This window comes from Enhydra lutris, unplaced genomic scaffold (genome assembly GCF_002288905.1).
Source record: "Enhydra lutris kenyoni isolate GAN:26980312 unplaced genomic scaffold, ASM228890v2 scaffoldscaffold55, whole genome shotgun sequence".
In the NCBI taxonomy this organism is placed as follows: domain Eukaryota; kingdom Metazoa; phylum Chordata; class Mammalia; order Carnivora; family Mustelidae; genus Enhydra; species Enhydra lutris.
The window spans coordinates 10735710-10756574 of record NW_019154139.1 but is presented as its reverse complement, the minus strand read 5'-3'; the positions used below and the strand labels follow the sequence as shown (position 1 = coordinate 10756574).

At 53.6% G+C, this 20865-nt stretch overlaps 1 protein-coding gene across 1 annotated transcript in view; it reads left to right on the top strand.

Moving 5' to 3' along the window:
* The first annotated feature begins 10133 nt into the window (after positions 1-10133).
* The window catches only part of LOC111157517 (cytohesin 4), a 29759-nt gene continuing 19027 nt past the window's right edge, over positions 10134-20865 (top strand). Inside the window, exons 1-3 of the mRNA XM_022518993.1 lie at positions 10134-10387; positions 18683-18765; positions 20196-20260. Of these exons, the coding sequence (XP_022374701.1) occupies positions 10267-10387; positions 18683-18765; positions 20196-20260 (269 nt within the window). The 5' untranslated portion in view covers positions 10134-10266. The remainder of the gene's footprint in view (positions 10388-18682; positions 18766-20195; positions 20261-20865) is intronic.

Sequence of the window (20865 nt, the reverse complement as noted above, 5' to 3'; positions counted from 1 at the left end):
TCCCCACCACTTCACCTCCACTCCTGCCCTGAGGTCAGCAACGGAGGGTCATGAGGGCAGAGTGGAGAGGGAAAGGGAAGACAGGGTCAGGGTTACTGGGCTCTGCTCAGCCTCCAGTCCCGGCCACAGTCACTACCCAAAGACACCCCCCACCACCACCATCCATCCACTCCCCACTCCCAACCCCCAAGGCCCAGGCTGTGGCTTCTCTGGGTGTCATCCCTGAAGCCACCACAGGGAGGAACCCGCGAGCTGCCTTTGGTCTCTGGGTTTCCCAGGAAACCTGAGGAAGGGGGCAACCAAAGGGACACCTACCATGCCACCTTAGGCCCCCTACCACACCCCCCCAGCTGACTCCCAGAAGCTAAGGATCCAAGCCAGGCGCTCCCAGTGCCCCACGGCTGGCCCAATGCCAGCTGCCTTTAGTGTATTCCTCCATGAAACCCCTCACACCCATCCCCATAGGAAATGTCATTTCCTCCAGTTTTGTGGAAAAGGAAACCGAAGCCCAGAGAAGGAGAGGACAAGCATTCTGGACATGTCTAAGGGCTAAGGGAGCAAAAGTCCCATCTTGCAGAGTTGGAGATCAAGGCTGAGCATGGCCAAGTGACCCAGCTCCCATCACATGGCCAGACTGGACAGAGCCAATGAGGGAAGGCTGGCTAGTGTTCTTTCTGTGCCCTCAAGCCCCCCACTGGGACCCCCACCTGCGAGGCCCCAAGTGTTGGCCTCAAAACTCAGGTCCAAATAGAAGGCTCTAGCAAGTGGGAGTCAGGAGTCCTTTCTCTCCCCTCCCTCCACGTGCTGACACTGGGCAAGGTGCGTTCCCTATCTGTGCCAGGCCTGTCTCAGGACCCCCATAGACTTGGGGCCACACGGAGAAACCAGATGTGGCCTCCTCCCCAGCACACGGAGCCTGAGGAGCTGCTGAGGGGATAGAAAAGGCAGTAGGAAAAAAGAATGAAAACAACCCTCGGAGTGCTCGGGCTCCCAGCCTCCTGCCCCCCGCCACGGTTTTCTCTTCATTGGGGGAGAGACCTCAGACACCCCTGAGGACCTTCCAGCAGAATGTTCGGGGACTCGGGGGTCACGAGCTCACAAGCTGGGCTATTTCACCCAGCTTCTGGATAACTAACAGTTCCGATGAACAGAGTTGCCCTGCCCATATGGGGAGGGCCGACCTCAGAGCAAAGGTGAGGGCCCCAGCTCAACGCTGGAAACTGCTGGAAACTGCTAGAAACGGCTGGAAACTGCTGATAGACTCCGCTCTCACTTTTTCCCAGAGCTGCTCTGGGAGGGAGCGTTACCACCTGACACGGGTCAGCAGTGGGGAAGACACTCTGACCCCAGCCTGCTGGGCAGCTGACTGCCTTAGTTAGACGGCACTTGACTGCCGCTGGACATTGTCAGTCAGGGATCCACAGGCCCTTAGAGCTGATGTGAGATATCCCTGGCCCTCCACCCCTGCTATTATTCATTCAACAATGGCACCACAGGCCAATCAGACAGACCCAGCCTCATCCTTCAGGGCGTTCATGCTCCAGTGATGAAAAGCAATTTTGAGCAAGCAGTTAGGGTGCAGGGTTCTAGGATTCTGGCAGAGTATACAGGAGCCAGGAGCATTTGGTTAGGACACAATGCCCAGAGAAAGCACAGTTTAAGCCAAAACCTAAAGCGTGGGTAGGAGTTGGCCAGAGATAGGGAGGAGAAAGGGTAAGTCAGGTGGAAGGAGTAGCATATACAAAGGTCCTGGGGCATGAGAACATGGACTGATCAAGACAAAGGAGGATGGTCCCTAGTGCTGCAGCACAGGGCAGCGGGCAGCAATCGACTTCCAGTGGGTCTTGCCGGTCGTGTTGTGGGGTCTCAATGCCATCTGAAGGGCAGCAGGAAACCCCTGATGGTCTTTAAGCAGAAAAATAATGTGACCAGTTGGCTTCCAAAGCAGGATGTCCCAGGGAGCCCCAGCACCACCCAGAGATGACACCAAAGTGGCAGGGAGTGTCAACAGATCATTTTGTTAAAGTCTATAATCACACTTTCGAGCAAAAAAAAAAAAATGAGCCTCTGAGGTAGACTGAACCTGCCGTAAGTTTAAATCCTCAAGTATCAGATTCCAATCTTTGAAGGACTGACAAAAACTCTAGAGAAATGGCTTCCCAAGTAACTCGAATTGCTGTCCCAGAAATAGGACTCAGCCGTAACCACGAGAACACACAAGTCAGAACCAAGACTGGGCCGGCTGGCACAGCTGCGTGTTGGCACAGCCCCTCTGACCTTCTGCGTCTAAGTCTGTAAAGTAGACACTGGAGATGCCCTTGGACCAGGAGAATCTTCTGGCCTTTCCTGTTGGGCTGACCACCTCCCGCCCCAGGCCCTCCACCCTTCCTGCCAGCGGCCCTTGACTCCAGTAGAGTTGCTCCTTCTTAAAAACACCCTGCCCACTGCCACCCCCGCTCCTGGGGACCCCACCTTTTGATCTGTTCTCAACACCACAGCTCTCTGCCTCCACTTCCTCAGCTCCCCCTGCCTCACCACCTCCCACCCCGAGCTGCTAACGCACCCGATGCCCAGAGACCTTCACTTCCCCAACACCCACCGGAGGCACGACTGACCACTTCTTCAAAAGCCCTCACCTCGGGGTCTCAGACCTGCTTGGTTTCCTCCTGGGCCTCCACCTGCTCCCTTCTCCCCACCCCCATCCCCCGACCCTGTCCCTGTGGTAGCGTTTCCCTCCGGGGCCCCCGTAGGCTAACACCTTGGTTACCACCAGCCGCCCCCTCCATCCCGCCTCCCTGGCTGGGGAAGCCCGCCTCCCACCTGCAGCTGCAAATGCCAGATGCTCCATTTCCCAGGATCCCTGACCTCCAGGTGTCAGCGGGGACCTGCCTGGGCCAAAGGGGATGAGCAGCAGAGCCCTGGTGGGTGTTGCCATCTGGCAACCGGGAGGGAAGCCCAGTGCAGGGAGACGCTGCCCCCTGCTTGCCCAGACCTTGGCCCCATCCCACCCCACAGCACAGACACCGAGGTGCACTGGAGCCTTCTGCTTCTTCCAGGCCCCACTCCAGTGAGCTTTCGAGGAGGTAGAGCCCGGGGCCACCTCCTGTGTGCACGTGACATGCACGTGTACATATGCTTGATGTGCAAATGCGTATTCCTGTCCCCAGCAGAAACTACAGTCCAAGCCCCAAACCCCTGCCTCCTGTGTTGGAAAGGGGAAGTGGGAGTCAGGGAGCCCTTAAGTGGAGGGTAGAGTTGGGGGAGGGGGAGACCTGAGGCAGAACTAGGGCCTGGTATCTGGATTCCTCCCAATCCCACCCTTCTCCCTATCTCAAGCCTCTGAGCCTTTGTTCATGCTGTTCCTTCAACCTGGAACCCTTCCCACCTCCCACCTCCCCTGAAGCACATGCTCCGGCTTGACCTTCCATAGGATTCTTTCCTTTCTTTAACAGATATCCAAGACTCTGCACGGGCATCCCTGCTCCGGGAGGCCTCACTGAATGGGTCGGAGCCCCTGCAGCCCCAGGTTTGCCACTGAGGTTTGGCGGTGGCTGTTGAGTTTTCCATCCCCAACACCCAGCGCTCAGGGTCACACTCGGGAAATCCTGGCCTCCTACTCTGTGTGAAAGGATGACTCTCACCTAACATCTCCCCTCCCCTCGAAATTCCACCCCACGAGTCCCAGGCTCAGACTCAAACATTTGGGGAGGGCCCACGTTCTCAGACAGCTGAGCTGGGGGGCACCGCTAGATACAGGCGGGTGCTTTATCCCAAATACACCTGTACTCTGAATCCTGCCCCACGACCCTTACACGTTTTGCTTTTGCAGCCTCCTCCGCCGCCCAGAAGGAGGAGATGTTCTTATCTTCCCTTTGCCTGTAAGGAAGCCGACTCGCAGGGTCAGGTCACGTGCCCCGGGCCACCTGGCTAGAGCTGGGATCTGAGTTCAAGCCTCAGACGAACACAGAAAATGCACAGAAAGTTCAAACCACCTTAAATCCCACAACCCAGAAGCAATCTATCTGTTAACGTTTTGGTGAATATCTCCATCACGTATTGGCAGCCAAGGCATCAAACAGGTAAGCCATGAGTCAGAGACACCCGTTGGGTTGGCTTTCACCTTGCTCTCCAGCTCAGTATTTTGTAAATTTTTTTTAAAGATTTTTTATTTATTTACTTGACAGAGATCACAAGTAGGCAGAGAGGCAGGCAGAGAGAGAGGGAGAAGCAGGCTCTCTGCTGAGCAGAGAGTCCAATGCGGGGCCCTATCCCAGGACCCTGGGATCATGACCTGAGCAGAAGGCAGAGGCTTTAACCCACTGAGCCACCCAGGTGCCCCTTGTAAACTTTTTTAAAAACTAATTGTTTATTAATATCACACCCAAATTTATAAATCCAGTGATCCTTGAAAAACAGAGATCTGGTCATCCCAGTCTCTTATCTTTTCAAGGCAACAGTTGGCTGGTCCTAAGGACCAGCTGCCCACTTCATATGGGACAAATCTCTCCATTTTGCCACAAGCCCCACCATTCCCTGTTGTGCCCTCATTCAGCTTACCATCCTGCCCCATGTCAGGCTGACAACCTCTCTCTAGGCATCTACAACAGCTAACATTTATCAAAAACCTACAACAGGCCAACCCACCTCTCAAACGCACTTGACATGGGTTAACTTCTTTCATTCTCAAAGTAATGATATGAAGTAGGCATTATTATTATGCCCATTTTGCAGATGAGGCAACTGGGGATGAATTGCCCAAGACCACGGTGAGAGCCAGGCAGCCTGGCTCCAGAGTCTGCCGCTGACCCCCGTTCTATCTGTAAACACTCCCACACTCAGCCCTAGGTTGTTCCATAGCAATCCGTATAGTCTAGGATCATCTGTATCATAAAAACAAGAGAAACTAAAAAGTCAAAACTTACCCCAGAAAGTAGCAAGAGGGGACATTTGTTGCCTTTTCTATCCAGTTTTTCTTCCTTCAAGGAACTGCCCTTCTTCTGGCAGTTCTGGTGGGACTACCCCTCCCCCTCTCACTTCCCTCCTTACTGGGAGGCTGGGCATGTGACCCAGTCCTGACCAATCATGGCATTCCTCCTATGATATTACAGGGATTGGTAATCCCTCTCTGGAGATGGGCACGTGACCCAGGTCTAGCCAATCAGAGACTTTCCCTGGGATTTTTTTTTTTTTTTTTTTTTTTTTTTGTAAGATGTCTTTCCAAAGTCAAAGGTGATCCGGTGTGAGGAGCCTGGCACTGTTTGTGGCTGGGCTGGCTGCCCTATGGACAAAACCCATCTTAGAAGGAAATAGCTCAGACAGACTGAAAGAATGGGCAAGAGAATGAGAGAGAGAGAGAGAGACATCTTAAGTCTCTGATGTCTATATCTGCAAGGTCATCCATATCCCTGACTCTCCAGAAACTGAACCAGTAAATCCCAGTTTAAGCTAGACTGAGTTACATTTACTGAAAACCAAAAGATGCTTGAATTCTACATCCTTATTATTCTCTCCAATGACTCACACAGGCGCATCATCTGGACTCAGCACAATTTATTAACCATTCAGTCCCTGATGAGTGCTTGACTCTTCCCAAATTTCCCTGTCACCAATGGGTTGCTGGGAAGAGCCTTCATGGGCTCATCCTCTTCCACGTGTGTGCAATTATCTCACTAGGGGCAACTTCTAGACATGAACTTGGACATCAAAGTGTGTTCTGCTGCCCTTGACCTCCACCCCTGCCTTTGACATACTGAGCTATGGACCATTCCCCAGATCCAGCTTCCTCCTGTCCCTCTGTGCTACAGGCTCCCCGTAAGTCTTGCGGCCAAACCTGGACAAGGAATGACAGGTCAGGGGGATATCAGGCATGTTTGGAAAGCTCCCTCCAAAGCCCCACATGCAGTTGGGGTCTCACAGCCCAGAGCCTCAATAGTCCCAAGATTCAGGGGTGCTCCATCTGCCAGGCAGAGGCTCCCTCTGGTTCCAAGTCACGAGAAAGAATGAGAAATCAGAGAAAATTAAGAAAGGGAGGGACTTGAGAGATGATTCATCCCAGACACACACCCTACCCTCTACCTGCCACATCCCACCCAGCCCAGATGACTTAACCATGTGCCCCATGTGGCCCAAGATTTTTGTCTGTCTTGTGCCAATACCAAGAACAGCATGTGGCACGTAGTGGATATATATACATCTACTGAATGGATGGATGGATGATGGGATCGATGGAAGGTTTACTCCAACTGTGCAGCCAGTTGTGGGTTCAAGGGCAGGTTCTGCCCCTTACTCACTCTGTTAAGATCCTCTCTCTGCAGATCTCTTAACCCACATGTAAAGGAGGTCATTGATTTAGACCACCCCTAAGCTCTTTCCAGCTCTCTTGTCCTCAAGTCAGCTATGTCCCACAGGTGAGGAATTTTGAGCTTTGGGGCCACAGAAAGCAACACCTATGCGGTTTTACTACAGTTGGATCCAAGTCCTGGACCCTTCCTACTTTTTGCCCAAAGGCAGGGCAGGTCATTAAACTTCTTTCCAAATGTTTGAAATGATGCTTGCCTAAGTTTAGAGTGAGAATGAAGTCAGACAATGCAGAATCTGAGCTTGCCTCTTCCTGGCTGTGTGATCTTGAGCAAGTAACTTAACCCCTCTGAACTCAGCTTCCACATCTGTAAAACAGAGATAGTAATACACTTCGTGGGGCTATGGAAAAGGTTCAATGAAAGGATGTGCAAGCACTTAGCACAGTGCCTGGCATGTAGTGAGCACTCCACAAATGCTGGTGGTGGAGGTTGTCTAAAGACCTCCCAGATCCCATGTCTGGAGACTGCTGAGTGTTGTCCCATAACCAACTATGGACTCCACATAGTTCACATGGAAGAAGCAGAGATCCGTTTCAGGGAAAAGGACTGACCTCAGGCCAGAAAGAGCCTCAGGGAGAAGACTTTTAAAGAAGCTCTTCCCATCTTCATCCTTCTTCCTACCCGAAATTCAGGCACAATAGCTGTAGATCACGCAGCCACTTTGGGCCATGGGGAGACCTTGAGGATAGAAGCAAAAAGTTAGAGGGAGCCTGGATCCCTGATTCCCAGGCTTCTATGAAAACAGTCCTGTATTACCTACCCCAGGCTTCTTTCTCATAAGAGATAAATACACCTCTAATTTCTTTTTTTTTTTAAAGATTTTATTTATTTATTTGACAGAGAGAAATCACAAGCAGGCAGAGAGGCAGGCAGAGAGAGAGGAGGAAGCAGGCTCCCTGCTGAGCAGAAAGCCCGATGCGGGGCTTGAACCCAGGACCTGGGATCATGACCTGAGCCGAAGGCAGCGGCTTAACCCACTGAGCCACCCAGGCGCCCCACCTCTAATTTCTTTAAACCACTGTTAATTGGGTTTTCTCTTTCATATGAAGAAATACAATTTTATCTGTCCCCATTTTGCAGATGACCAAAAAAATTAAAAAAACAAAACAAAAACAAAACAAAACAAAACAAAAACACCAGGCTCAGATGGGAGAAATTCACAGAGTTAGCCAGGGCTGACTTGGGATTTGAATCCAGGGCCTCATGGTTCCTCTCCTATTAAATCTACCAAACCCATTGCCACCCACAATGAGAGGGTCCTTCCTTCCCAGGCTACTTGTATAGAAGCTGTTAGACATGAACAGGGCTGGAGGGGCAGAGGTTGGAGAGATGCAGTCACAGAAGACTTCACAGAGAAAGTAGTGTTTGAGTTGAGTCTTAGAGAATGAGTCAGTCATAATAACTGAACCATTCGGCCAGCCCTTCAGACAGAACGGGAAGCCCCAGATGCCAGCCTGTGTCCCAAGGAAAGGTACATCCACTGGGGCTGGCTGCATCATTAGGACACATTTCAGGGGTCCCCAAGACCACCCTCAGTTTCAGTGATTCACCTGGAGGACTCAGAGAACTCCGCACAAAGTCTTACCTACAACTATGATCTATGACACCAAAAGGGTAGAAAGCAAACCCAGCAAAAGTGCCTGGGGTGAGGTCCGCAGGAAGCTAGCACGAGGGTCCAAGAAACCTCTCCCAATGGAGTCACACAGGAGACACTAAATCTCCAGTAGCAAAGCGTGCAAATACATGGGGGGTGCCATCAACCCGGGAGGCTCAGAAGAAACTCAGCCTCCCAGGTTTTTACTGGGAGCTGGTCATGTAGGCACCCTCTGCCCAACATATACCCAACTTGCAGACTCCCAGAAGGAAAGCAGGTGTTCGCCATAACCCACGGTGTTTGCACAGTTTAGGTTCAGCGAGCCTCTCTCCTCAGGGAACAGCAGGAACCCTCCAGAAACCCAAGTTCCCAGACAGCAACCAAAGGCCAAACTTGCAAGTGGGCCTTGTAATGGATCATAGTCCCAGTCCTGCTGTGTTAACACTTCTACATGGGGAATGACACCTTCCTTCCCATTTCTGTTTTTGAAGTGACCCAGGAAATGGGTTTTCATGTCTCAGACCCAGACGTGGAGAGAAAAATCTAGTTTCCTATGGAGACTGTTTCAACAAGTTTCTTTGAGAATGACCTTGAGTTAGGCACGAGCCCAAGGGCAGGAGGGGGATTGGTTCCAAGAGTCTTGAGAGCACAGGACTGGCGGGTCTGGTCCTGAGCAGACCACTAATTCAAGTTCCAACTTGGTCAAGCATATCCAAAAATGAGCCTCGGTTTCCACCTCAATGAAATGAAGGCGTTGGATCTCACCTGTATCAGTGAGCTTTTGCTGCATAACAAACCAACCCAAGAGTTGGCGGCTCAGAACAGCAAACGATTGTTATTTCTCACAGTGGTACAGGACAACCCTGAGGGCTGGGCTCCACTCAGTGGTCCTTCTCCCAGTGTTGGCCAGCCTTGCTCATGAGGCTGCAACCAGACAGCCGTCAGGACAGCTGGGCCATTCTCCGCCCGGCCTCCCGGCCTCCAGGAGCTAGCCCACGCTGGTTCCCATGGCAGCCAGGCAGGCAGGTGGCCAGAAAGAGACACAGCCCAGATTCAAGGGAAAGAGAAACAGACCCCACCCCATGACAGGAGGCGTGTCACATGCGAAGTAGCCATGCAGAGGGGGGTGCACACAGGGAAGGGTAGAAAGGGTAGCCAACTTTGGCATCAACCACACTGTCTCCCCCATGTTCTTTTCATTCATTCATTCATCTGTTCCTTCATTGCTCTTACCAGACACAGAGACATAGAGGTGACCTTGTCCTCATGGGGCCTCCAGCCTCATAGGGAAACAGATGAATGAATCTATGGGTGCCACAAAGTTACACCATGTGAGCATTTATTTTATAGAAAATTTCTTCACACAAACTTTGTTCCATCAAGAAATTGGATCCACCTGCCAGAAAAGGCACAAGAAATAAAGTTGGGAATTTTAACCAGAAAGGAAAAGAAAACCAAAAGGGAAAGGAGACCATGCTCATGGAGTACCCACTCTGTCCCAAGTGTCTTATGCACAGTCTCTCCCACCATCTTTTCTATAACCCCGAGGTGAGGATTTTTATTCCCCCTTTACAGGGAAGTAAACTGAGGCTCATGGCAGATAAGTAACCTTGCCCAAGTCCTCACCGGTCCCAAGTGGCCAAGCTGAGAGTCACACAGCTGAGTCTGGCCCCAAAGTCCATATGCTACAGTCGAACAGCTGTAAAGGAGCCTCAGATTTGACTTTGAGTTTCCTATCAGCCTGAGGGAAGAGGGAAAGTAAACCTACAGCCAGCTGGTCACTAGACAGGAAAAAGCCAGACGTGTCCTTGAGGGGAAGCAAAGCCCTTCCTAGCTCTGAATCCATTTTCCTTTTCCCAAGGGAGAGGAGACAAAAGAGAGCCTGTAGAATAGAATCTGGGGGGCTCAGCTGTCCAAAGTGACCCTTCAGCTTCTGTCTGGGGAGGTTGCTAAGTAAACGGCCCATTGTTCCCCTGGAGAAGACTGTGTCCCCCAACAGTCAGCAGCCACGATGTGCGCATGTGTGCGCATGCGTGTATATGTGTGTGTGTGTGTGTGTGTGTGTGTGTGTGTGTGTGTGTGTGTCGTCTGTCTCTCTCACTTTCTCTTTTTATCCCCCAACCCCTCCCTTTGTTTGTCTCTGCTGTCTCTAAATCTCCCTTGCCCACACCCAAAAATGCAAAGAGTCCCAGCAACCCGAAACTCGGCTGGTTTTAGGAAGTGCTGCTGCGTCAAGAGCCTACAGACCAGATCCTAGCAGACAGGACTGACTTCCTCCCCACACGGCGCTGGGCGGGGCCTCCCGGAAGGGGCATGCTGTTAGCTGAGGTGACACATCTCTGCCCGGCCAGCTCCAACGGCAGCTGGGTCAGCAGGCAGCGGCAGCACGGGCCACCCCCTCCCCAGGGCCTCAGAATGGACCTGTGCCACCCAGGTAAGCACCTGGGGCCAACCTCTCTGGGCCTCAGTTTCCTCCTCTGTAAGACGGGGACAATCGTGCCTGCTTTCACAGGATCCTGGAAGGAATCGATATAGAAATAGATCTAAGACAGGTGGGAAATTCAGAAGCAAGCCACAAATGTTTATGAGCTCAGGCTGGCTGCCTAGCTGTGCTCCAGGAGCTGGGGATCGGGTGAACAAAGCGGGCCGGGTCCCTGCTTGCCTGAGCTCACGCTGTAGGGGGGGCGTACTGTAGGACAGACAGTAAAGGTATTTATGGAATATGTCAGGAGGTGACAAGAGAAGGAAGAGCCAAGTAGGGGAAGGACGATGGGAGAAGGTGGTCGAGAAGGACAGGAGGACATAGCATTTGGGCAGAGACCTGGAGGAAGGAAGGAGTGACCCATATGGGTTTCTGGGGAAGGAATATTCCAGGGGGAAGGAACCGTCAGTGCAAGAAAGATTGCTCAAGTTGCAGATGATGGCGTTGGTGACAATGGCTTTCTGGGCAGCACAAGGGCCTTGAAGCTCCTGTTTGGCCTTTAGGGGTTGGGGGTAAGGACAGCCTTTGGGGAGGCTGAGACCACCGCATAGAACGCTGCTGAAGGGGGCCTGAGGAGGAGCCGCAGAGAACCCTGGCTGAGACCCTCCCCAGTGAGCAGGACCATGCATCGGGGGGGAAGAGAAGAGGCACAGTCTGCACAGTCAGTGGGGGAGACGACAAGTGGTGCTGGGTTTCTGCAAGGCAGGGAGAAGGAACGGAACAAAGTGTCCATGCCCTGTACTCAGAATACCCCAGCCCCAGCACTGCCTGGAAGTCCGGAGGATGAGGGCTGCCAGGAGCTGTCCAGTCCCTGGGTTCAGAGGACATCTACCCTGTGAGCAATAGAACCATTTTTCTTCAAACAAAACCTAACAGAGCGGGGCCTGACCCCGCCCACTGGGCCTCCCGCGGGCTCTGGGGAACACAGTGAGAGAACCACACATCCCTTTCAACAGTCCTTGGGCTTTGGGTGGCATATGGCTCACAGACTGGACAGGCTCCTGGGCATACGTCTTAGGTCACGCCTAGAAGATAAGCGGGGACACAGGGAGAAGGCGTGGGGCTCCAGGTCACTCAGCAGATAGGAGGCCATCAGAGGCAGGGAGGTCACGCCCGCACACCCAACCCGTCTTCCCACCATTAACACTTTGTTCTTTTGGGGCTTCACAGACTGAGATCCTTCAGAACGGGGATGGCTGTCTCTCTAAGGGGAAACGGAGGCTCCCGGACATGAACTGGAGGGGAGGGCTGACTTGCTCGAAGTCAGGCGGCCAGAGCAGGGACAGGACCCTGAGAGGAGACAGAGCCACCATTTAGCCTGGGCTGTGAGAAGCAGGAGGCCAGAAGCTGCTCTCTTGAGGCTGGCCCTGGGTGGGGAGTGGATTGAGTAAAGTCAGTGAAGGTGGCGTGCTGACGGTTTGAGATCTCCGTGGACTCTTCGTTCATTCACTCATTCACGCTATCAGCAGTCCTCCCGTGTGCAGGGCCTGTGCTGGGCAGTGCTAGGGACAGTGACCGGCCGTGGGGAAGCCGCTGATCCAGGATCTGGGAGAAGAGGGGGACAGATCCTGCAGTTCAATGACCCAGGGCAGATGAGGAAGCGATTCCTTCCACCTGGGAGTGGGTATATCTGGGAAAACTTCCTGGAGGAGTCAGAGGGAGGGAAGGAAGGTCATCCTCCCTTACCCAGAGTGGGTCTTAATCAATGCCCCTCCACAACCAGATGACTTCCCCTCTCTGAGCTCAGATTCATAATCTGTCAGTGGACACCGTCGCCACCCCGGCCTGAGCTGGGAAAGTGAATAAGTAGGGATTGGGGGTCAGCCCCACCCAGCTTGGGTCCAGCTCTGCACCCACTTGCCGGTGGTTGTGATGGCCTTTTCCTTCTGTGGGCTCCAGTTTCCTGTCTGCACCATTGACAGGATGGTGGCCAAGGTCCCCCAGGACAGCTTCCCCCCCTGCCCTGTGTTCTGCCCAGAAGCAGATCAGTCCCCCTCCCCCAGGACCTGCTGGGAAGGCGAGAGGTCCAGGCAGCCAAAGCCTCTACGTGACCAAAGACAGCACCTTTGGGCTGGTGCAGGGAGGCCGGGTGCAATTAAAAATAGACACAGCTTGGCTCTGGGGGTGGGGAGGAAGCCACATGACACCCACAAAGCCTTGGGGGCTGGGCTGGGGAGCAGCGCCACCGGACACCCCCTTCTGCCCCAGTGCCCCTCACGCCGAGACTCTGAGAAGCCTCTGCCCTTGGGGGCCCCAGGATCGCACCCTTCTCTTGCCCTGGAAAGGGGAAGCAAGGCCAGCTGTCCTGGAAGCGGGTCTGCAAGCAGAACGATTTCTAAAAATATGATGGGAAAGAGGAAGGACAAAGGGGAAGTCGGGAGGAGCTGGGGAGCGGGTCGGGGTGGGCACCGGGGCACCCCCAGCTGGCCTAGGTGTGGGCGCAGAGGGCGGCCCCAGCCTGCAGCATGGGTGAGGCCCATCGTCCACGGGCAGCCCTTGGGAGGTATGAAACTCAGAGCCAAGGGAGGAGCCAACAGAGGTCACAGTGATGGCTATGGTCCTCCTTTTATTATCTGTTTGTTTTATTACTACTGTTAGCAAATTGCACCTCCCATGAGCTGCTCCGGTGTTTGAAACTACAGCATCAGGGCTCTCGTTCTGTGTCCTTGTCACCCTCCCTGAAATATCTGTGCCCTCAGCTCTGAAATGCAGAGACGTCCCCGCTTTGAAACACAGAGCTGAAGGGTTGGAAGGTCGGGTGCTTCCCGTGGCCGTTGGGACAGCACAGGCATCAGAATCCTGTTGGGGTCAGAATCCTGCCAGGAGGGGATAGGGGACAGAGAGAATCCAGGAGCTTGCCTGTCAAACCACAGAAGAGGCTCTGTGAGGAAAAAATGCAAAACACCCCCCCTCAGGCCATCCCACCATCCCGAGAACTTTCCACCCACACCTGTGCCTCAGTCTCCCCAGCTCGAGGAAGTTGGCTGGCCTTCTGTCTCAGCCCTCCCAGAAGGGGAAAGAGGAACAAAGTGTGGGCATCTCTGAGCATCTGGCCTTCATTCTCGAACAAGTCGTCATGGTCAGCATTTCCAAGTCGGAACCCCTGGGGCTGGGGTCAGCTGGGGTTTTGATGATTTGCATGAAAATATCTGGCGTCAGAGGACCCAGATCAAGGCGGTGGCCTCGAAGTCCCAGCCGGGCCTGGGTGTGACCATCTTCCAGCTGTGTCTCCTCGAGCGGGTCACTGGACCTCTCTGAGCCCCAGGCGTCTCATCTATAGAGTGAGAGCAGACAGACCTTCCTCCAGAGCTGTCATGGGGACCCAGTGGGATAGAGGATAGTGAGAGCCCAGAGCCCACAGGGCCTGGCACGTAGTAGGTGCCCCCGCAGTGTGCCACCCCCCAACAGACGGCTCCGCTTGTTTATTGAGCAAGACCTCAGAGCGGTCCACACAGATCCCGGAACTGCTGTGGGGACAGGAGGAACAGACACCACACAGGAGGGCACCTGAGAGGGGAGAGGATGAGTGGGAGCTGCCAGGCAGAGGGGAGAAGGAAAGGCATTGCTGGTGTGGGGAAAAGCCGGCACACAGGTCCGTGGGGAAGGCGCACGTGGAAGCAAGCCAAGGACATCCGGGTCAGGGACAGCGCAGTGTGAGCCGGGGACTGGGGGCATGTGTGTGGGACTGGTGGGCCTGGGCCAGATTCCAAGTCTTCTCTCCAGGACACGGGGATGCTGTAGGAGACTGGATTGCAGGTGCAGAGTGGAGGCAGGGAGACACAGGGAGGTCCTACCGTTATCCAGGGCAGAGCCTATGGTCTGCGTGGGGTGGGGTGGGGCTGTGGGAACAAAGGAGATGCACAGGGCATGGGGGTGGGGAAACTTGAGGGCCAGAGAAGGAGCTGTGTGTCAACGTGCCTCCTGGGGTCCTGGCCTCTTCCAGGGGTTCTAAGGATTGAAAGGCATAATTTATACAGAGCTGCTGGCCTACAGTAGTTGTTTTGAGCTGAAGTTTAATGGGACGCTTGCTTTGTCCCCTGGTCTAAGGGCCACCTCCCCCCTCCTCTCTGGAAACCAGGGTCTCTAGGCCTGTGGAGCTCAGAGTAGCAAGGCTGGAAAGGAAGACTCCCCGTGGGGGTCACCAGGAGGAGGGTACATGGAGTCACTCCTCCTCCTTGGGCCTGGATCCGTGTCGGTGACTTGTTGGGGACAGAGCACCTTCTAACGGCGCATCCAGGTGGACAGTACCTATCCAAGCAGGATGTAGGCTCCGGGCTGACACCTCAGCTGCACCTTCGAGAAGCCGCGCCATTGTCCCATCAGGCCGGCAGCTGCTGGTGGCGAAGTGGTGGAGAGGACCAGCGGGCTCCAGGCCATACGCACCTCCCACACCTGCTTCACTGTAAAGAGAGTCCCTTGGTCCAGTGTGATGTTGGGCAGTACTCAGAGTGAGTGGGCCGATCAAGCAGTCTGGAAGCCTCCAGAAAGGGGCCCAGACAGAGCATCCGTGGGAAGGAAGGGCCACTGTGTGACCAGGGCATGTGTGGCTTTCGGTCAAGACAGATCGCAGGCCTTTGAGAGTAGAAAGGATCCGACATTATCAACTTGTCGCCAAGTTGCTGGTTGGCCTTCCCGGGAAACCATCGGGACATGCAGCAGTGGCAGGAGCTGGGGAAGCCTGGGTCAGAGGCTCTAGACGCAGCTTCTGCCCGGGCCCCATGACAGTGTCACCCACGGACAGTTGTACCAGCATGGGGTTGGCCTGTCAGAGACGAGCTGATGTCACTGGCCGATCATGCTGTCTGCTTGGTGGTGCAGGCTTTCTCCTGTGCTGGATGGTTGCCAGGGAGCATTAGTGTGTCTCGCAAAAGTCCTCACCCTCGGGGCACCTGGTTGGCTCAGTCCGGTGGCTCAGGTCATGATCTCAGGATTGGAGGATCAAGCCCCACATTAGGCTCATACTCTGTGGGGAGTCTACTTGATGTTCCGTCTCCCTCTCTCTGCTCTTCCATCCCCTACTTGCATTCTTTCACTCTCTCTCTCTAATAAATAAATAAAATCTTAAAAAAAAAAAAATCTTCACCCTCTGTGTCCACTCCTAGGGGACCATCTACTTATCTTCCTCAGACCTCTCTGTTCCCAATCTTCCAGTCTTCCCTCTTTCCAGCCTCAGACCAAGCCATCCTCTCCTGGTCATTGTTAACCTTAAGAAATAAAACTGCCAGTTACTTAACCAGCAAAGATGAATTTATTCCAGAATAGTATAGAACTACAATCCAGGACAAATGAGCTAGGGCCAAACCCTGGGCGAGTCTGCAGAACAAAGGACAGGAGGCTCTTTTATAGAGGAGAGGGGAGTCGGAAAATTAATCCCCAGTTACCTGGGAGCTCAAGAGAAGGTAGCTTTTCATCACTGAGTTGTAACTTTCTCATCCACTGGGCTGTTGCTAAGGGAAGAGAAAAGCCTCCTTCCTCCTGCTGGGAGAGTAAAGGAGGAGCTAAAATCTTTCCCACTTTCAAGGTGTGTCTCCTCCAGTGGGGTCTGCAATTGAGGAGGGGGTGAGAGCTCCCCCTGCTGGCCTCCTGACTCCAGTCTAGATTTCCTCTTGGGAATTTTCACACCCTATATGCACGTGTATTCCTGCTTCACGCTCCTGCTCTTTGCCCATGAAACCAATAACCAGGAGCCCTTCCACAGTTCTGCCCGCTGGGAGGACTTCTCACACTGTCTCTCTGGGACACCTTTGAGCAGGGCTATATAGTTCAACAGCTATTTAGTTTTTACGGGTTCCCAAACACTAAGCCACCCATTCTGGAACCAAGTTCAGGTGTTTTGCTCCATTGCCAGAAAGATCACAAGGGACCCACCCAAGCAGACATAGTGTGAGCTGAGGGACCTGGTGCAACCACAGTGGGTGACACAGGGACCTGGGTGACCTGTCCATGGAGCTTACTGGAGCCCTCTGTTCACTGAAGGAACCACTTATGAAGGGCAATCATTATCAATGTATTATTATCATATGTAATTGGCCCAGCATTGTAGGACCCTTTCTTCTGGGGACCTTCTCCTCAGTCAGCAGAGTCTAGGTCTGAATACCGGTTCAGGTCCAGAAACTAGGCAAAAGGTCTTGGCTTTTTATGCAGTGGCTGTCCCTTGGGAGGGGCAGCTCCATTCGGCTGAGTTGGGCTCCTGGAGAGGAACTCAGCTAGGACAGCAACAGGCTATGCCCCCACCCCACCCCCAGCCACTGAGAAAATGGGTGCCTTCGTCCTGCAGGGGGGAGCAGATGGCACAATGTAGCACCCATTATACATGTGTTGGACACTTGTCCTATATTGACTACTTGCTTGGTGCCTCCCCATCCCAGTACCCAGTTGCCATCTCAAAGTTCAAGATGGCTGCTCAGTCAATGGGAGGGAGAGATAAGGAAAGGGAGCCCTTAATATTCTCTCTGCTTGCCAAACTATGGAGAGAGCCCAGATGTCCTTTGATAGATGAATGGATAAAGATGTGGGATATATATACAATGGAATATTACTCAGCCATTAAAAAAATGAAATCTTGCCATTTGCAATGATGTGGACAGAACTAGAGGGTGTTATGCTCGGCAAAATAAGTCCATCAGAAAAAGACAATTCTCATATGATTTCACTCGTATGTGGAATTTAAGAAACAAAACAGAGGAGCACAGAGGAAGGGAGGGAAAAATAGAACAAGGTGAAACTAGAAAGGGAGATAAACCATAAGAAACTCTGAACCATAGGAAACAGACTGAGGGTTGCTGGAGGGGAGGGGGTTGGGAGATGGGGTAACTGGGTGATGGGCATTAAGAAGGGCACGTGATGTAATGAGTGCTGGGTGTTCTATGCAACTGATGAATCACTGAGCTCTACCTCTGAAACTAATCATACACAATATGTTCATTGAATGTTTAAAAAATTTTAAAATATTCTCTCTGCTTTCATTTGGGAGATATAATAACTATCCTTGCAAAACCTTGAAGAAAGGTGACCCCCCAAAAAAAATAGAAAGAAAGAAAAGAAAAGAATAGAAAAGAAAAGAAAAGAAAAGAAGAAAAGAAAAGAAAAGAAAGTGACCAGTTTCCCTAAAAGAGTCCGGGAGCGTATGGGCAGGAGGACAAGAAATGGCAACCTAGGGTGGAGGAGCTTCATGGGCAAAAGTGGGGAAGTAAGACTGAGAGACAGGTTGGGGACAGTGAGGAGCTGGCAGGCGGGACTGCCAGACTCTTACTGAGAATAGTGGGAAGTAAGGCTGGCGGGAGAGGCCAGGACCAGGATGAGAACTTTTCTCTCTGAGTAATGAGGAGCCTGTGGAGATTTTGACAAGGCAAGTGCTGTGGATGGAACAGGACACACAACGTATTGGGGGGACCGCTGATGCTGATGCGGCACCTGGCACAGAATACCAGCACACACGCGTCTCCCTTCATTCATTTCCAGGTGAGGGGGAAGGAACTCAGGCTTTGTAGCCAGCCCAATCCAAGTCCCACTCTGGCTCAGCGGCTTGTCCCCATGGAATTGTGGCCAGGTCACCTCATCTCTCTGAGCCTTGGTGTCTAGAGCAAGGACTGTGAATTGTCCCCCAAAACCCAGTCACCCCATCTTACATAGCAAGGGCATCAGGACTGCCACACTAAAGACTCATTTCCCAGCTTCCCTTGTGGCTAGGTGTGGTCATGTGACTGCTTCTGGCCAATAGCATGTGAGGCAAAAGGATACACCACTTCCTGGTTGCACAAATAAGTAAGGGGTTGAGTGATAAGCCCGGGATACGGGAAAGGAGTAAATGAAAGTTCCGAGGAAGGACAAAGGTATTCGGCAAGTGTTCTGAGTACCTGCTACGTGTCAAGCTCTTTCTAGGGGCCGAGGATGCAACAGTGAGCAAAATTCTTGACGTGTCTGCTCTCCCGGTGCTGGGAGTATGAGTAGAACAGAAAACATGCAGATCAACAAAATGACTTCAGGGAGTCTGTACAAAGAGGGTACAAAGCTGGGTCGGAAGGGAAGGTGGAGTGTGTAGTCACTGCTTTAGAGTGTGTAGTCAGGGAAGGCCTCCTGGAGGAGGTGACATCAGGGCTAAAGCCCTGAGTGACAAGGGCAAGCAAGCCAAGGGTTTCTGGAAGAAAGAGGGCCCTGGGGAAGCAAGAGCTAGCCTGTGTGGCTGAGCAGAGTGATGGAGGGGATGGTGGTGAATGGGCCAGTGACCGCAGGTTCTTCTCTGTCCAGACCCAGCAGAGTTGAGCAGCGGGGAGACCCAGGAGCTGCAGCAGATCAAGTGGCACCGAAAGCAGCTTCTGGAAGACATCCAGGTGTGTGCACACTCACACTCACACACGTGCATGCACACGTCCACACACATGCTCGTGCTGACACACCCTCCAAGCCCACTCGCCCACAAGCAAACCCTCGCACACACTCACACGCCTCCCCACTCACACCTGACCTCAGCCTGGTCAGAAGGCGGGGCTGGACTCCAGCCCACGCATGGCCTTGGCCCTGGCCCCCAGGAGTGGGGTGGCCAGAATCCCAGAGGGACTCCCCACTGCCAGTCCCCAGCTGCCAGGACCCAGAGGGAGCCAGGAGCGTGGGGGAGGAAAGAGGGGACAATCAGCAAAGCACTTGCTGTGTGCCGTGCCCCGACCAGTGCTCTCCTATACTTCATGGGACGGCAGGCTCCACTCCCATCCATGTGGCTCCCAGCAGGCCTCATCTCCACGCTGAGCCTCAATTTCAGCCCCTCTAAAACTTAGACCATTTCATCAAGGTAACACCAGTGTGTGCCCGGCACTCGCCAATGAACAAGTTGCTCAGCCGTTCACTCGTCTGATTTTAGGCTACTTCTGAGGCAGGCCCTGGTTCTGTTCCTGGAATGTGCCAGGCTCCGTCCTGCCCCTGGGCCTTTGCACTCACAGTTCCCACAGCCTGGGACTCTCCCAAGCTCTCCTCGTGGCACCTCCTTCTCATTACATTAATTAGGGGGGTCCTCTACCCCCGGGTTCCTCCTGCAGGAACAAGATGAAAAAGGCCAGAGGGGAGTGGGGAAAGCACAGACTTGGAATCAGGACTTAGACAGGTCACATCACTTCTCTGCACCTCAGTGTCCTCTTCTATAAATTCCACTAGGATTACTAGGTCCTTGAGAAGAGGGCCTGCACTTTCTGGTACCCTGGTGTACCCATAACTCCTGGCCCATAGTAGGCACAGAGTCAAGGGCGAATGACAAAGTCAATGGACGGGTGATGGAAGCCAGAGAGGACTCGGGGCCTGGTCCTAGGGTGGGAATTCACGCTTCGTGGCTGGGAGGCAGTAGGGAGCCACAAAAGGTGTTGGGGAAAGCTAGGTGCCAAGTTGTCCTTCAGGAAGCTGGCAGCTGGGTGGAGGAGGGCTTGTCGGGTAAGCTTGGCTAAAAGGCAGGAGATGCCACAGCTGCAGAGGGGAGATGGGAAGGCCGGAAATAGAACAGGGTGAAGGGTGGGAACTTGGGGACTGCCTCCCCCAAGACAGGAGCCCTTGGGGAATTGGGCATCAACAGGAAATAGGTTGGCTTGGGATTGTGAGGATAAGAAGCATCTGGGAAAGAGATCTGGTCAGGGGTAGGGACCCTCTGTGGCAGCTCAGTGGAGTCAGGGGTCATACCCGGGGTGAAAGTGGTTGTGGGGGGAGGGGGTTCAGGAATCTTTTTCCATCCCAGCCTCCGTCCCTGACTTTGCACCCTGTCACACCTCCTGCCACCCCACAGAAACTGAAAGATGAGATCGCAGATGTGTTTGCCCAGATTGACTGCTTCGAGACCGCGGAGGAGAGGTGAGGGGCCGGGCCAGGGGACACTGAGAAGCTGCCAGGGTGGCTTCCCAAGGATGTCACTCCCCAGGAATGAGCATGAGGGAGCAGGGGCCATGCCTGGGTCTGGGGTCCTTGTGAAATCAGGGCATCTGCATGGAGGAAGAGACAGTGGAGGTGAGATAGGAACAGGGAGGACCCTAGACTCCATCGTGTGGTGTGGTCTGGTCCTAACTCCTAGCTGACCTCTCTTGAGAGACACCCTTACCCTCAACCCCTCCACCCAAAGTCTCCCAACCTACCCTGACCCAGCCCCTGATCTGTCGCTGGCCAGGAGCATCATGGGATGGGCCGGGAGAAGGAGAGTTCAGCCCCAAGGAGGAGGACCAGGAACCAAGGACCTCACAAGTACCAGAGCCTGGACAGGGCAAGGCCAAGGCTGGCCCACCTCACCCCTCCCACAGGGTGTCATCCACCTGTACCTCCTATGGGAAGACCACCCCTCCCCCGGCTCTGTGACCTGGGGCTGGTCCCTGCCCCTCCCTGGGCCTCAGTTTCGCCACTTGTGGCGAATAAGAATCTTGGTTCCAGGGCGCCTGGGTGGCTCAGTCTGTTAAGCGTCTGCCTTC